Source organism: Prunus avium, chromosome 3 (assembly GCF_965620075.1).
Source record: "Prunus avium chromosome 3, drPruAviu1.hap1.1, whole genome shotgun sequence".
Classification (NCBI taxonomy): domain Eukaryota; kingdom Viridiplantae; phylum Streptophyta; class Magnoliopsida; order Rosales; family Rosaceae; genus Prunus; species Prunus avium.
The window spans coordinates 24,938,637-24,956,051 of NC_142286.1; the positions used below are offsets into that span (position 1 = coordinate 24,938,637).

General features: G+C 36.5%; 2 protein-coding genes across 5 annotated transcripts; both read right to left on the bottom strand.

Annotated features, from left to right (window-relative positions):
• Positions 1–1,197: 1,197 nt before the first annotated feature.
• LOC110766986 (NAC domain-containing protein 79-like) lies at positions 1,198–2,311 on the bottom strand. Its single transcript, XM_021970409.2, has 2 exons — positions 1,862–2,311; positions 1,198–1,386 (listed from the first exon to the last, which is right to left on the bottom strand). Exons 1-2 carry the CDS (start codon positions 2,309–2,311, stop codon positions 1,198–1,200), a joined length of 639 nt encoding a protein of 212 aa, XP_021826101.2.
• Positions 2,312–6,967: 4,656 nt separating this feature from the next.
• LOC110767000 (putative ubiquitin-conjugating enzyme E2 38) lies at positions 6,968–13,236 on the bottom strand. 4 transcript variants are annotated; one of them, XM_021970420.2, is made up of 7 exons: positions 13,079–13,236; positions 12,831–12,929; positions 11,210–11,746; positions 10,873–10,936; positions 10,413–10,552; positions 10,019–10,330; positions 6,968–7,506 (listed from the first exon to the last, which is right to left on the bottom strand). In XM_021970420.2, exons 2-7 carry the CDS (start codon positions 12,894–12,896, stop codon positions 7,267–7,269), a joined length of 1,359 nt encoding a protein of 452 aa, XP_021826112.1. In that variant the 5' UTR covers positions 12,897–12,929; positions 13,079–13,236; the 3' UTR covers positions 6,968–7,266. The 4 variants fall into 4 exon arrangements, with proteins under 4 accessions (XP_021826112.1, XP_088106981.1, XP_021826113.1 ...); XM_088250855.1 differs by lacking the exon at positions 6,968–7,506 and adding an exon at positions 8,275–8,885; XM_021970421.2 differs by lacking the exon at positions 6,968–7,506 and adding an exon at positions 8,275–8,925.
• Between the last annotated feature and the right edge of the window lie 4,179 nt (positions 13,237–17,415).

The following is a 17,415-nucleotide window of genomic DNA, read 5'->3' on the forward strand; positions in this document are numbered from 1 at the left end:
TTCATATAAAAGAAAAAGAAAAGACATTAATTGTATTTGAAGTGATCGATATATAGCCGTAGATGTCGTTTACTGCATGTTTTCTTTTTATCTCACTCACCCCACATTATCCTTTCGAATCAAATTTTCATATAAAATAAAATGACATAGTATTTGATGTGATCAATTCGCAGCCGTAGGTTCTAGCTCTAAAATAAATAAGAAATTTAGAGCTCGCTAGAAATATTTAGGATGGGATGGGGCAGCATCCATATTGATTTTGGAGGCTCTAGGTAGAAATAAAATTTTAGGTCTTTCACGTACGTTCAACACTTAATAGTCATAAAAAGTTCCACTTTTGAGTGCTAAGTTGGTTAGTTTAAGTAAAAGAGGCCGATTAAATAAAAAATAAAGGGAGAATGGGTCGAAGTGTGGGTTTGCAGGTTGGGGCTCGTGCATGGATTGCGGGTGGGGATATGGGTGGTCGGGTTGTGAGGGAGAAAAAAACATAGAGGGAGAGGGAGATGAGGGAGGGTAACCTTAAGGACTATTAATGTCAACAACAACAACCAAAAAAAAAAAAAACCTTAAGGATGATTTGTGACAATTTTGCAAACCTCAAGACTATTCACGATAAAAAGCCAAAAAATATGTTTGTCTTTAATCTATATATATAAAGAAAAAGGGAGAGAATGATGAAACATTCAAAATACCAAAAAATGCCATTAGTTAATGATAATATTAAGAATTAAAAATGTTAAGCAAATGAGGATAAGTTCTTCCTTCACATTTTCATCGAGCGATACCAAAATAGTGAGGATAGTTTTTCCTTCAATATTTTTTGGCTTTATATCCGTTCTGAAAATGGAAAATGTTGAGTTTTGGTATCATCTTTAAGCTCTCTTAAGATTAAATATCTTTAAACTCTCCAATTGTTCACATGCATGAGTCATCAAATTACAGGATTAAAAACGAAAACAAAATAATGTAATCATATGATGAGGTACTCAAATATCAAAAGGATTCGATGGAACTGAAATCAATACATCTCCTCGGCATCTAAAAGCTTTAAAACCCTTAACCATGAGGTTAGGGGTTCGATCCCCGCACATGGGAATGGAGCGCATTTTGTGGCCAGCCGTTTACCTCCATTGGGAGAGCTCCCGCGGCGAAAGGGATTAGTCACTACTGTCGGCAGTGGATACCCTTGGGTCTCACCTAAAAAAAAAGCTTTAAAACTTCACTGGCAATATCCATCTCCTGATCCTTCTGGTCATTGGCAATATTCACTTCCTGATCATTTGGTTCGTTCTTCTCATTGGCAATATTCATATTCTGTTTGTCTCTTAGCCTCGTCGGTTGTAACTTTTGTTTATTTATGATGCGACAAAGAACATAGTCTTTAGCCTGCAAACATAAAAGACGCAGAGAGGATTAACTCTGTGTTTTATTTAGGTGTTTATGGTTACAATCTTTCATTTTAAAATTTCGAAGGGGTTTATTAGTCAAGGATTAATAGTATTATAGCCATCGGATTTGTAATACACAACGAAGATTAAAAGCTCAAGATTGTGTTATACATGATCTTGATTCATACAAGAACAATAAAATTATTCAACGTCTATTTATGAAAACCCACATAAAAGATATATCACACACACCGACAACCGGAACATAAAGAAAGATGAAACCCTAATGGGCCAAAGACGGCGGCAGCAACCAAGTCACTTTCACATAGACGTAAAATCAGAAGAAATATATATATATAGAACCTGGAAACTTAGGGAAAATTAAGGAACAAATAAAGATAACTCTAAGAAAATCATATTCAAAGAACCAAAACGATCCAAATCTAAATACAAGACTGGAATGAACTACTTACTTGATTGTTGTTGTTGAGAAGGCACCCAGCAAGCCTAAACTCATGCATGACCATTTCTCCCTTTGCCTTGGTGGACGTCTTTTTGGGAACATATGAGAACGTTCGCTTATACCCAATAAGAGTCTTGTTTGGTGGTCCATCATTTCCATAGATGGCCTTATCGCTCTGGTTTCTCCATGTAACGCAGCCTCCCAGTGACGTCCTCTCTACACGTGAACCTTTCGCCGTCTTCTTCTTCAACTCGGTGAAAAAGTAGAGACTTGTTTCACCAGTTTCGTCGAAGAGCCTCCTCCATGTTTCTTCCTCTCCATAAAGATCACACTCAATCACTGCGTTGGAAGAAAGCGGTAAACCATTTACCTTGTTGTAAAGATAGTGAGCCAAGAGCTCCATTTCAGATGGCTCAAATTGAAATCCGACAGGTAATCCCAGACTCCTAGCAGTCTCCATGATTTTTTGAGCAACAATATGTGAAAGTGAAAACTAGGTTTTGTTTCCTTTGAAGTTGGGAAGGAAAGATATTTATTATGTAATACTTTATAGGGGCTTGGATGGTATATATACTCTGAGTAAAGGCAGCTTGTGTAAATAGATGGTGTGGTTTACCGCGTGGTAATTTCTCCCATGCCATATTAGCCCTTTTTTTTTCTTTTTCTTTTTTATGTTGGATACATTATCCTTTTAATTCTTTCAAATTTTCATATAAAAGAAAAATTAAAGACATTGTATTTGAAGTGATCAATTTATAGCCGTAGATGTGGTTTACCGCGTGTTTTCTTTTTATCTCACGCACGCCACATTATCCTTTTAAATAAAATTTTCATGTAAAAGAAAATGACATAGTATTTGAAGTGATCAATTCGCAGCCGTAGGTTCTCGGTCTAATATAAATAAGAAATTTACACCTCGCCAGAAGTATTTAGGATGGGCTGGGGCACATCCATTGATTTTGGAGGGTAGAAATATAAGTTTAGGTATTTTACGTACGTTCAACACTTAATAATCATAAAAAGTTCCACTTTTGGGTGCAAAGTTGGTTAGTTTAAGTAAAAGAGGCCGACCAAATGAAAAATAAAGAAAAATGCACAAATAATTTCAAAGGTAAACCCCAAAAAGCATTCGTCACACACTTAAAAGACCTATTGCTTATGTAATTGTTGGGTTAAAAGGTTTTTGGGAGACCCTATTTTTTTAGGCGCACTGTGCAGTTGCCCAGCCTGCACACCCTATGCTCAGGGCCTGAATTGGGTGAAAATTATCGGTCATTCTCCAATTTTGTGTGGAAACGAAAATCACATAGTTGGAGTTCATTCTATAGTTTTTTTCCCCTTACTTTTGTATGTTTGGCAAGAGCGGCCTGAGATAGTCAAGCAAGGCGGCAACCTAGGTCTCTAAATTGAGAGATCCTCCAATTTATATGAACCCTATACACAAAGGTCTCACCTGGGCTATAGCTCGGGGGGATTTTATTTTTTTATAGCTCAAAGTAAATTTTAGCCCTCCTCAATCTTTAAAAAAAATACCCACGTGTCTTGGGCTTGGGCAGAAATAGATATAATATATAGGTTAAAGAAATAAATAAAAAAATAACAAATGTTTGTCTTGGGCTTGGGCAGGCCGACACACATGGGTGGTATAAAAATAAACAATACTATATATAATTGTTTGTTGGTAAAGAATACTATATAATTTTATTATAAGTGTGTTTTTAATACTTTCTTGTTTTGTTTTTGGTGCTTGAATGTGTTGTATTTGGGCATGCTTTTCTCTTTTCTCTGAAAAAAAGACGTCGCCTCTTCAACAACAAAAAAAGTATTTAATTTGTAAATTTTGTTTATTTTAATATAAAATAAAATTCACTTATACCGTTGAGTTTAACGTGAACATTTTTCGTACTATCGAGTTTAACATGAAAATTTTGCTTACTCAACTTTCGACTCATGGAACCGTCACTGGCCTTGCTGCTCCTGCAAACTCTGCTCCTCTCTTGAAGATTTAGCCCGCCCCAATTTGAAATCCTGGGTTCGTCCCCTAGCCTCCAATTCATTTTCCAATCTCTTGTAATCTATTAAGAAAACACACATGCTATAACAAATACAATTTCTGCAATTCACCCCATTTCAAGATGAGAAGTAATGTGCAAGATCTTCCTTTTATCCTCCTAGCTTTCATTTTATGATTTGGAATTTACTCTTATTTTGACAGGTTAAAAGGACTAATCCATATTATATAATGCACACACACAATAGCTTATGTTATAAAATTTACCTAAACCGTTTTAGCACTAGGTAATATATCAAATCGGTTTTAATCATAGAACAAATTTTAGGCTCTAGTAAATCTACTCTAAAATTATTAACGGTAATAAAAAAAACAAAATCATATTTTCCTATGAAACTAAAACTAAACCTATATGATAACCAAAATATGGGAGAGTCAACAGGACTCATCCGAATCAAAAACCAAATGGATATCAGGGTTCTCTCTCTCTCTCTCTCTCTCTCTCTCTCTCTCTCTCTCTCTCTCTCTTAAGATTAAAATTTTTTAAACTCTCTCTGAAGATTCAAATATCAAAAAGATTCAAACTTCAATTAATACAGCATTTTCTATGGTGATTAGCTCAGAACGCCCTTCCGACAAGAGCTGTCCTTGGTCAACGGAAGATATCAACTGAGGTAAATTGTTTCAGATGATGTTCTGATGGCTGCGAAACCGCTGTTCATGCCCTACGAGACTGACACTGTGCGGCAATTCATCAAGTCTGCAAGCAGTTGGACTTGCCGCAAACTTTTCTAGCCTTGACAGTGGACGATGCTGCTATTTGGTTGTTGGCTGCATTGGAGCTGATCCCAGTTGCTAAGCAAGCTCTATTTGCTATTGTTTTTTGGTTACTTTGGAATGACAGAAATGGAGTCCATTTTGGTTCTGAACCGATGTCTGCAGAGCGTATTCTCTTCTGTCCGAAGAACTATGATGCGGAGTATCACCAAATTAATGCATCACATCATAGGACTATTTCTTTGTCAGATCATGGGTAGATATTGACGCCCCCCAACTGACTGGTTATTTTAAACATAATGTTGATGGTGTGTTTGATACGAAGCAAGGTCTTCAGGGAATTGGTGTGATTGTGCATGACTCAAATGGCAATATGGGTGGCTCTTTAGCAATGTGTGCCCCTAGCCTACTGTCGGTACTTGCAACTGAATTGTATACTCTTTCCTCCCCGAGATTTTGTCCCACGTTATTTTCTCTGGAAAGGTTTTAACAAGACTGCGCCGTTAATATGTTAGTCTTTACTATAATGTTATGTTGGGTTTAATAAAATACTATCTATTTCTCAACAACAAAAATTAATACATCTCCTCAACATCTACAAGCCTTAAAACTTCACTGGCAATATTTATCTCAACATCATTATGTTCAATCTGTTCACCGACAATTATTCTCTCTTAGCCTCGTTGGTCGTATCTTTTCTTTGTTTATAAGGACAATGCTTGGCTCCTGATATATTAGGAGCCATTCCTCTTCAACACATGACATGGCCTTCGTAAAAAACGACACTTGTATCTTTTTTTTTATTTTTTTTGTTTCACCGACTCTCTCTCTCTCTCTCTTCTCACCCACTCTTCTCTCCTCCCCCTTGTCTCTTCTCTCATCTCTGTCTCTGTCTCTTCCCCTACAATTCTTTAGAATAAATTTTCAGCCCCTTTCTCTTCCCCATCACTGCCATTTTCCATCCTCGGCATCAATGTCGACCGCCATCTTCCATCTCCGCGTCACCTCCCCCTCCTCCATTCCCCGTTCTCTCTCCAATCACTCTTCCTCCATCATCATCATCACCCAATCACTCTTCCTCCATGGTCATCACCCAAACACTATGTATTGATTTCTCCTTTTTTAATTTTTAATTTTATTGAGTTATTTATTGGGGAGTTCTGAAAATTTTGAGAATGGTGGAAGAACATGGTATGACTTGGGGGAGAAAATTTTTCTCCGGCATCACTCTCTCTCCTCCATATCTGAGTTGCAGGGAAAGAGATGGAGAGATGAGAGAAGAGAGAGCACGGGAGGAGAAGAGATTGGGTGAGAAGAGGGAGAGAGAGCGTCGGTGAAAGAAAAAAGAGAAACATGTGTCGTTTTGTAAGAGGCCACATCTTGTGTTGAGGAGGAATCAGAGCCAAGCATTGTCATGTTTATAATACGACAAAGAACATAGTCATTAGCCTGCAAACATGAAAAACCTAGAGAAGATTATGTCGTTGTTTTTGACATAACCAAGAAAATAACAAAATCGACCACATAAAAAAAGTAAAAAAATAAAAAACCGGTCTAACAACGTATTTTCCATCCGCCACCCTAACCCAAAAAAGAGAGAGAATGAAGATGGCTGAGGAGGGGAAGAGCGAGAGAGAAAAAGGGAATGAGGGGGAGAAGATGGCAGGAACGAAGGAAAACAAAGTGAACGTGTAACATATATATATATATATATATATATATATATATATATATATATAATTAGGTTAGAATTGTTTGTTCTTTTTTAGTATAAGATAGTCTAAATTATAGAGCCCTCAACTTTCTTACAGGTCTGCAAATCAATGCCCTATTTCACTCGGCTAGACCTCATTGGAAATTAGGTTAGAAATTTAGAATAGTTAAAGGAGTTGTTTGTTTAAAACAAGGAGGTTAAGTGAGAGCTCTTGCTTGTAGCGAAGTAAGTTGTACATTGTATATCCAATCCAAAGTTTTAGACCCATCAAATACGGGTAGGCGTCTGAAAAAGAAAATTAAATATGGACAGGCTAATTTAAATCAAGCTTCGTTTCCTGAGTAACAGGTTTGACTTATAACCCAAAAATACAGACTCCAACTCCAATTATACTTTCAACAATAGAGATTCTTTTATCTGAGTACCATGTAACATGGTCACCAGAATTTTTCACTTTTACCGGTTGTACACGACCATGTGCCTCTTATCAGGAGATAGGTCATAGATGAAAGAGGTGGATATGGCCGTGCACAACCGGTGATCGGAACGTATTACTCGCCACACATCCTAACTGTCAGTATGGATTGAGTATTGGGTAATTGGAATAAGAAATGTTTTGGCCAGAATTGGCATAAGCATATATTAATACGGCCATATTCATTCCAATTAGAGCACAATAGCAATGAGCCAAGTCCCGTTCAAAGTCATTACCTTATACTTACATATACCAGGAATCCCAAAACATAAAACATACTGAAAATTAACCAACCAATTCCAAAATAGCGGAGCATTGAAAAGCACATGGGGAACAAAAATACTATATGCATGTCCAAGGAATTTGTTTGACCATGCCGATGTATCTTTAGCTCTTATTACCTTCCCAATCCCATCATGTCAGCTAGTCAATTGTGATTTAGGCTCCAACTCGAAACTGCTCACAATCTGTTGATCCATTTTTGGTGAAATTTGTAATAAGCATATTCATCATCCTAGCTACACTTGACTTGAACTGTTTTGAGCCACTATTTTCAACATTCTGGGCTGCATCTCCGCTAACAGACCCTACTAAAGTGCCCTCAGTATATGCTTTACATGCTGCCAGAATATTATGTGCACGGTTGCGAAAATGACCCAAGACAAAGTCCTCAAAATACTGCAAGAAAATCCACTTAATTTAGCCATAGAATTACAAACATAAGACACAAAAGAGAAAGTGCTTCTCAAAACAAAAGATAACATACAAACTGTCTCAGCTACGCTACTAAAACCACAGTAAACCATAAAGAAGACTGAGGTATTGTGTTCTAATGTTCATCTCAGTACACTTAATTTAGCCATAGAATTACAAACATAAGACACAAAAGAGAAAGTGCTTCTCAAAACAAAAGCTAATATATGAACTGTCTCACTATTCACTTTTCAGCTATGCTACTAAAACCACAGTAAACCATAAAGAAGAGTGAGGTATTGTGTTCTAATGTTGATCGCAGTACACCAATCAGTGGGCCGGACAGCAAAGTTCACCTCACGAACCACCACCATACCTCATAAGGAAACTGTTATTGGCACTTCAAAAAAGTCATCATGTGCTCCTTCCTTGTTTTTCCACAGAGGAGTGCAGGATGAGTTTTCTCAAGTGCCAATAACAACTCCGTAACAAAAACAGAGAAATTACAAGATCCAAAATTTAATCAAATTTTCATAAGATCCAAGTAAATACATGAGGAAATGATTTTCTAGTATATGAAAATTCTCTTTTTCCTTGTCTTTTTCCTTCTTTTCCCTTTTGGAATACATAGCATTTCTTTGAACCTTTCCATTATATACTTTCCAATAATAAATATTTCATCACTTAACATATATACCCAGTGGTTCCATAGATTGTGACAGAAGGAAAAACCAGCGGAATTCAAAGAGCATGGAAACGCACAAAGCAAAATTTATATATCATGACTTAAGGTCCATTAGTTACATACCTGACAATTAATGACAATAACAATGCTAAAAAATAATAAAGTCTGTACTCTCAAAGTACTTCTACAACAAGCAGAGTCATATAACACAATGAATCAACCTTGTTTGAGCTCCCTATATTCTGCTATCTTTTGCCATAGAATACAAGTAACAATTGCAAGCTTTAGATACAAAACCAAGTGGATAAGGCATCCACAAGCCAAACGAGCTACAACAGAATAACAGACGAAAACCAGAATCAGACACACTAAAACAAAGACACTAGCCAAACTACAGAGTCTGCAACACCAGAAGGACCAAAAGAAATGAGCCAGAAAGAATCGAACAAGATCCAGCAAAAGGCTAAAAATAAACAAGACTCAAAAAAACACTTCACATCACAGCAGCAGCCATATCCCTCAATATAGTGGAGTAGGAATAGTCTTTGAAATCTGAAGTGACAGAAGCCCATAAAGCTGCCCAGAATTGAATTCTATCCCATAATTCACCAACACCCACTCCCTCATACTCATCAAAAATCCTCCTGGTACGCTCCAGCCATATGTTCCAAAATGCAGACTGCACCAAACAGCCCCATAAGGTTTAAGCACGCTTCCCCCTGCCCCATACGACAAAATGGGAACTGAGAAAATCAAAACAACCCTTTGGAATAACCCAAACAGACTTAAGAGGTCCACCAAAGACTTAAAGAAAAGGGGCAATGTAAAAACAGATGATCCACGTTTTCCTCACTCATTTTGCATAGAAGATCTAGACGCCATAATAACTCGATAGTTCTCCATGTGAAATAACAAAATATTTGTTTCCGAGATTAGTAATAGATGGTAATCCAGTAGCTCTTAGCTCAGACAAAATAGCATTCCCGGACTCCAAGTTTAATAGATACCAAAGCTGGCTATCTATTTCATATTGTACATCCGAGTACAGCTTCCTGTCTAAGAAGCCTACAAGTCATGCCAAGGGACCCCCACTTTACAGTTCCAATCTCATCCTGTCTCTATTTAATTGCTAGCTGCTGTCATCTTCTCCTGCAGCCAGTATCCCAAGCCCAAATACAACCACAATCCTAAACTTTTTCACCACATCAAAGTATCCCAAAATAAACTCTTGTGTCTAACAGATCCTGCCACTCTTTAAATTAGATAAATTGTGCTTGAATTTCTTTAAAATATGAATATTCAGAGCAGCACAGCCCAGGACAAGACTGAATGAATCTCAAACCATACCTGAATATCCATGAGTAAATCTACAATATCCAAATCCTACCCCATCTCAGGTTAAAATAATCCCCAATATTGGACAATAGAGTAAAAGATAAAGCACGCATTCCTCTGCCTCCTGACCATATTACCCTTCCTCATTGCATCCCTTCTAATTCCATTGTGGATCTAATTCCATTGTGGAACTTGGCGGGTTAGGGTTACAACAAAGTTTGCTAACCACTAAAGTAAGCATTGAAAACAATCCTAGCTCAATTAAGTCCTACAATTATGCTAGACTTAGAACCGATTCAACCCAAGAAACCACAACTCTGGGAAATAAACCTTCCTATTGTTTTGCAAAACACTCAAACTTCAATAGAGACAATCTAGTAAATCAATCCTCCAGCAAGGAAAGAAGTAAACTTTTTTTGCAAATAAAAGATCAAAGTGAATTCTAACAGAGATGGTAGATGGTCGCGGTAATTATACCTTAGGTGGCCTCCTTAGTGTATACATCATCGTCTTTAGGGATAAAATAAATGCTTCCTCATTGTAGCTCCTGGACCTCTTTTGCCCTTCTGCTCCAACATATGTTGTATCATACCCCGGCTCATTGAAGAAGGGGTCTGCATTCAGGATAAGAGCTTGTATAGAGACTAAAACTTGTAGCATTGTTGATTGCCCTGGGACCCAATTTTCATTTTGTTTTCCACTCCATGTGCCTAGGAGACTGAGACAAACTTTCCCACATTCATACAAATTTGGATTTAATCGAAGACCACCTGAATAGTAGTACACCATCTGACAGAAGAAATTCTGAAGTCAATACATACAACAGACCAAATATACAATAAAAGCCAATATAGTGGTACCAAATACATACCGGTGGTGACTTAGGATAGTTAGTGGGGAAGAGACAATCAAAGACAAAAAGACCGTCATGGTAGGGAGTGCCCGGAGGTCCTATAATAACTGCCCTCAAAAGTTCCATTCTTGCTTCATAAACCCTTACAAATATAGTGTCTGCAAAAGGAAAATTAAAATAAGAGAGGAAGTAAGCCATCCTACTAAACTAATGCCATGAAATGACCCAAAAGGATCTGATTTCCCAAAATAGGTGAAATTCCTAATGGGAAACAGAGATAGCAAAGGGAGATACAACCTTACAAACACAAAAATTATTCCAACACTGGTATGATCAATATAAAAGGTTAGTCATTTCTGGAATTGCTTACATTCAATTACATAAAAAATCAAACACAATAAGGCTCAAACCATACATCCCCCATGCTGTCGACATAATAGAAACATGGTGAATCACTAGACATAGTGGTAGACCTCACCTGGTAAGTCCTTCTCCAACATTTTCCACTCTTCCTGAATTCTCTTTGCCCAGGACTTGGGTGGCTATCAATAAACAGACACAGATTAGTACATGATCACACAGCCATACATAAGTGCATGTCCTGGTACCTCAAACCCACCCCCTCCCTGCAACCCATGGGAAATGGTTACCCCTATTTGGGGTGTGTTAGTTTGTGTGTGCTCTCAGGCCTGTGCATTTTTATCTGTAAGATGCATATTCTGCCAGACCAGGCACATCTGTGAAGTGAAATGTGGGCACGCACATCTGTTTGGGAGGGGCAGGTGTAAAGCTCAAGTTTAAGTAAGTAAACTCACCTGCTCATCTGAAAATCCCATGCGGCTATAGTGATGATCCGAGAAATCTTCCACAATATCAAATTGCTTAAACTGTTGAGAATTTTGAATGATACAGTCATCAATGCTGTCGGCCGGTTTCGTACTAGAACTTGACTCAGAAGGAACAGTTGAACTACATGGTGGTAGATCTGAAATAGTTAACGTCTTTGTGGATGCTAAGTTCTCACTTGGTGAAGGATCATTCAACCAGGGCAGTGGAGCTTCTACCCCAGGAGGCAAGTTCACATTATCAAAATGAGATTGCAGAGTCATATAATCATCATCATCATACAAAAAACCATCATTGTCATCATTGTCATCATAGTCATATTCATTATCATCATCACCATCATCATCTTCAATGCTCATATCATCATCGTCATTAGATGAAACACCATTGGAAGTTTTGACAACATTTGAATTGGATGATCCTGATGTTGAAATCTTGAGGAGATCAATGCTATCTGCTGATCCTGCTACACTACCTGAGTTCCCAGGATCACTGACCAAAGCACCCTACAGAAAGATGTACAATTTTTACAACCATGCAATGGTACACGAGATACAGAAATGGCAGCCAATCATCATGTAGTGTAAAATTAGTCAAGATAACACAGCTTAGCTTTTTCTTCTTACATCTCATTCTTCATAACTTAACAGTTCTTCCCACGCTACCCAAGTCAATTTCAATACCATCATCCAAAATGGTAATTGATCTTTATTGAGAAACAAGCTCCACAAGGAAAAAAATTATTTCGAGTAGTTGAAATTGTTTGATAGCTATTGTCATTGAATTGCTAAAATATATCTTTTTGCATATTCATATAAGTATAAAAATTTCTTTTTTATAAAATTAAAACACAGAACAGTACATTGCAATAAGGATGAGTGGTGATGATAATGGTCAGAGGTTAAACCAGCAACACCAGTAATGGTAATAAATAAAAGGGAGAGACACACAATCTTAACTATGGCAACAAGTAAGTGACAACATACTGAAAGTTTACAACTTTTCAAATGGTAACTGTGACAATAACAGTGGCCGTAACAGTATGTTTAGCAAAAAAATTCCGCATTTGCCAACAAACTGATGGAGACTGTATATAAGTGTAGTTCTCTTCAACCACGAGGAGAGTTTATATGCATTGCAAAAGTGCTTAAAAGTTAAAGCTTAAAAAAAAATGGTTTTAACCAAAACAACCAGTGGTTTCTGCTGGAAACTGTTAGTTTTACAGCATTTAGTTGAGTGATCAAACAGCCCAAACTAAAATAACAAAAGCACTGAAAGAAACAGAGAAATCAGTAGTGTAGAAGAATAGAAGACTTCTAGTTTACTTGCTAACCAAACACAAAGCATCAACTTTCCCAGAAAGTTTAACAAAATTGAAGAGAACAAAACAATTTCATGGCGATTGGTCTCAATAAGTGTAGTTCTCTTCAACCACGAGTCAAAAATCATCATAAACGACCAGATATCCAAAACCCATCACAACAAAAGGCATAAATAGAAAATTTGACACAAACCCATGAAAAATAAATTCACCCAACAATTACCCAAAAAGTCCCATTTCTTAAATTGTACTAAATTTAAAAGCAATACCTCATTCTCCTTGAGTTTCTTGGGCAAAGAGGCCTGGAGGGCTTCTTCAGAAGCGGAAGAGGCCATGCCAAATTTCACTTCTGACAACGACAACGATCCCTAGAAAATCATTAGGACCAAACTTTAAAAGACAGAGAGAGAAACAAAGCTTTCTTGGACGGACTATTTCCACTTAAAAATTAAAATTCATGGTTATTATTACGGAGAAAACAAAATCCAAATTTCAAAGTCATCAACATGATCAAAACCTTGCAGAGCTGTGAAGTCCTTGTTCTATGCAAAGAGAGAGAAAGAAGTAAAGTGAGAGTGGAACTTCCAATTGGAAGAGGAGAGAGAGAGTGTGAACGTTTCGCGCCTTATTAGGTAAGTTCGCTATCGTACGCGGAAACAGAGGTTAGGACGAGGGAATACGACGCGTTGAGGATAACCATGTATTGCAGCGTGGCGGCTTATTATTGGAATGTCGAGTTATTTTCTCCTGCATGGCCAATAAGGAAGTGAGTATTTTAAAGCTTCAGGTGAGACTGAATATGGGGGATTACTGCTGATGCTAATTTACACCCTTATAATTCCCATTAATTTTTGGGTTCTTTAGTTTTTAGGCACTATATATTTTACTAATTAAGAAAATACAAATCCAATTTCACTTAATTAGGAAAAGGCCAAAGAATAAAAAATAGGATGTAATTTTATAAGGCTTAAATGTTCAAATGGTCCCTGTGTTTTATCTTAGAGGCTAATTTAGTCCTTGTGTTATCAATTTGGCCAATTTGGTCCTTGTGTTTGTATATGTTAGTCAATGTAGTCCATTCCCTTAAAAATATAAAATATAAAATATTTAAAATTAATTAAAAAAACTGTAATTGATTATAAAATTTTAAATTCAATCTGAAAATGCTATATATATTTTTTTAAATTTCACCTTCCCCAATTTCACACACACACACCCCTCAACCACCTCCCAAACCCAGCTACCCTCACCACCACCACTCCAACCCCAAACCCATAGCCACCCTCACCAGCATTCCAACCCCACCTAAACCACAACAACTCTCTCTCTCTCTCTCTCTCTCTCTCTCTCTCTCTCTCTCTCTCTCTCTGTGACAAATCACGAAGATCATAGCCGGTCACCGTAACCTTGATGGCTCTACCGCCAATTGATCATCCTCGTTACAGCAAAAGTCAATGACATTCAAGGCAATGGATCGGAGAGGAGAGAGAGATGAAGGATTGAGTATGAGAAAATCTAAAACATAAGAGAGAAGAAAAATTGCAGCAAGAAAAGAGTAGGCATCAATTCGACTAAGAACCCTTTTTTTTTCCTACCGGAATCGAGACCATTGGAGGTTGAGGTTGTGTGGGATTTAATCATTTCAGCGTTATTATTATTTGAGTTTAAATCTTTATAATTAATTACATATTTTTAATTAATTTTAAATGTCATTTTTTTAGGTTTTAACATAATTTTGACGGAAAGGATCAAATTTGTTAACAGATACAAACACAGGGACTAAATTGGCCAAATTAATAACACGGGGACTAAATTGGCCGATAAGGTAAAACACAGAGACCATTTCGACATTTAAGCCATTTTACAATCATGTATTGCAAAAGGCTAAAAATTACAAAAAATGACATTTTAACTATTTCATTTTAAACCAAAAAGTATTACCTAATTTTACAATAATGTAATAAAAAAATATCAAAATTACACACAATGCCATTTCAACTCCGCCAATCCCCCTCCTAGCCAGCGGCCACCGCCACCGCCACCGCCCGCCTCCGCCGCCTATCACTGGCCAACCATCGCCAGCAAGCCGGGGACCAACTCCGTTGCCCTTTATTCAACCTTTAAAAATAAAAAAAAATAAAAAAAAGTTTTTTTGACATTGAATGGGCTGGAACCTTAACCCTCAAAGGAGGAAGCCTCACCCACAAACCACTACACCAAACTTGTCTTTGTGATATTCATTCAGTTACACAATATTTATATAAACAATCAACAGTTAAAAAAAAATCATTTCAACCCAAATTCATGGAAAAACTGCAAACAAAAAAGAAACTACAACAAAAATACAATGTAGATATCAATGATGTAAAAAAAAAAAAACCAAAAAATACAATGTAGATATCAAATGACGTAAACAAAAACTCTAAAAAAACCATTTTAAAAAATCATTATCATTCTACAGGGACTTTTCAAAACCTCTAAAAAACTAAAAAAAAAACTATCAAAGAAGATGAAAAGGAACAAGAAATAGGTATGCAGCTTTTGTTTATCTGCATTATAATTTCTGTTTTATTTTGTTTCATCCATTGCAGTTTCATTAAAACTAACATGTTGAAGAGTTTTTGAAGTCCACTCTTTTTCCCTTCTTCCTAGTTTGGCTTAGCACCAAATGGAAAGCACAAATCCTGTCACTTATTACAAGGAATATTACGTTAGATATTACAAGGACTTTGAATTTGTTGTGAGTTGTATGTAGATAATATCAACCAAATATCAAACACTTGCATAAATTATTTTTACAGCACATAAATTAATGCATACGCAGTGAAAACTAGTTGTTAGTTGAGTAACGTAGTATCAAAAATATATATTATTTCATAAATTGTATTAAAATATTCATTATTGTAAACTTGGAATTAATATGTATGTACATCAACTTAATTTTGCCATCCAACTCTGAAGTACTTTCGTCCAAAAAAAAAAAAAAAACTCTGAAGTACAAGTGTATGATGGAGCATGCTTTGAGGATAAACTTTCTTATTTAGGGTTTGAATTTTTTAAAATTGAGTCTATTAAATGCTGATTTTTTTTTTGGTTTAAAAAAATTGATCTTTTTTTAATTTAGAATAAGCGATAGTTTTTATTGAAAATCCATGTTTTCTTAAAGAAAGTAGTTGATTATCGGTTGTTAGAAAATGAAAGAATATGCTTTAGAATTAATCTAAGTTATTTTCTTCTAAACTCTAGCATGGGATGTAAACCGTACTACCATAGTACCATGGGTGTCAAAAGAGTTGAGTTTTTATATGAGGTGGCAATCAATTCATTGACTTTTAATGTTGACAGAAAGTGGCACATAACTATTGATGTTGAACAAAACACCTCTTTTAAAACCTATATATGATTAAGAAGAATGATAACAAATCTTAGCCCTTTATGAAATTTGTATATATCAATTTCTATTAAAAAAAAAATTAATGTTTTTTAATGTTAAACTCAACTGCAAAAACTAAAACAGCCTATTAGTATTTTTCAAATTAGCATTGCAAGCCCAATTGACTTAGATAGTGGGCCATGTCGGCTCGGTTGAGGTCGTTTAGTAAGTTGTAATTGTGAGTGGACATTGTTTTCAATTAGCATTGTGTTTCAATTATGGAATTTCTTGCATAATGATGAATTGTTTGGAAATTATTATTTTGGTTTAATGAGGTTATAAAATTATGTTATTGGTTTTGTTTCGGCTTTTACAATGTGACATGAGAATTTCAGAGATTATTATTATTATTATTATTGTTTTTGTTTTTGTTGTATAAAGGTTCGGATGTTGAGTTGGGTTGTTGTTATGTATAAAGGTTTGGATGTTGAGTTGGAAGTTAGGTTATATATATATATATATATATATATATATATATATATATATATATATATATATATATATATATATATATATATATATATTTGTATATAGTTTTGGCATATTGGATTATGGGTTATACACCATTACATGTACCTCCCCTTGGATACTGATACTTGGATATGGATGTTAGTCACACGTACGATGTGTTGTCAGCATGTGGGATGATACCTAGGCACCCTTGACCAGGTGTGTCATAGGCCCTTGGCTGGGCAGTTTGCATGCATAAGACTTGGATTCAACTGCACGTTGATGCGATGTCGGCGTATGTGCTAAGAGCAAAAGTCTCCTAGTTGGACGGCTCATCCCTAGTCACAAGGCCAATGCGATGCTGGCCTGTGGTCTATTCAAACAGTCCTCATGTTGGATTGTTTTTCTCGGTTCTCCATGATATGGATGATACTCACACGTGCGATGAAGGATGCCGGCGTGTGGTGATGATTTGAGCACCCTTGGCGAGGTGTGTTGTAGGCCCTTAGCGGGGTAGTCTGCGGGCATAGGACTTGATTCAACTACACGTTGATGTGATGCCAACGTGTGTGCTGGGAGCGAAAGTCCCCTAATTGGACATCTCATCCCTAGTCACAAGGCCAATGCGATGCTGGCTTGTGGTTTAGTCAAAACAGTCTCCGTGTTGGATTGTTTTTCTTTGGTACATGATGATGGTATGAGGTGTGTGTGTGTATATATATATGTATGGGATAAGATGTGAATGCGTTTCCAGGTTGGGGTTTCTTTAGCATGTGCATTGAGAGTACCCTGCACATGTAAGAACATTTGATATGAAGTTCGAAAATTGAGATTGGAAATTTGGAAATTACTTGACATAGTTGTTTTGCAACATACGCCTAGGATATGGTATGGTTATGGGAAAAAAAGGATTTTACTTAACTATATACGAAAATAATATAAGGTTGAGACATGACTATTGGAAAGCTTTA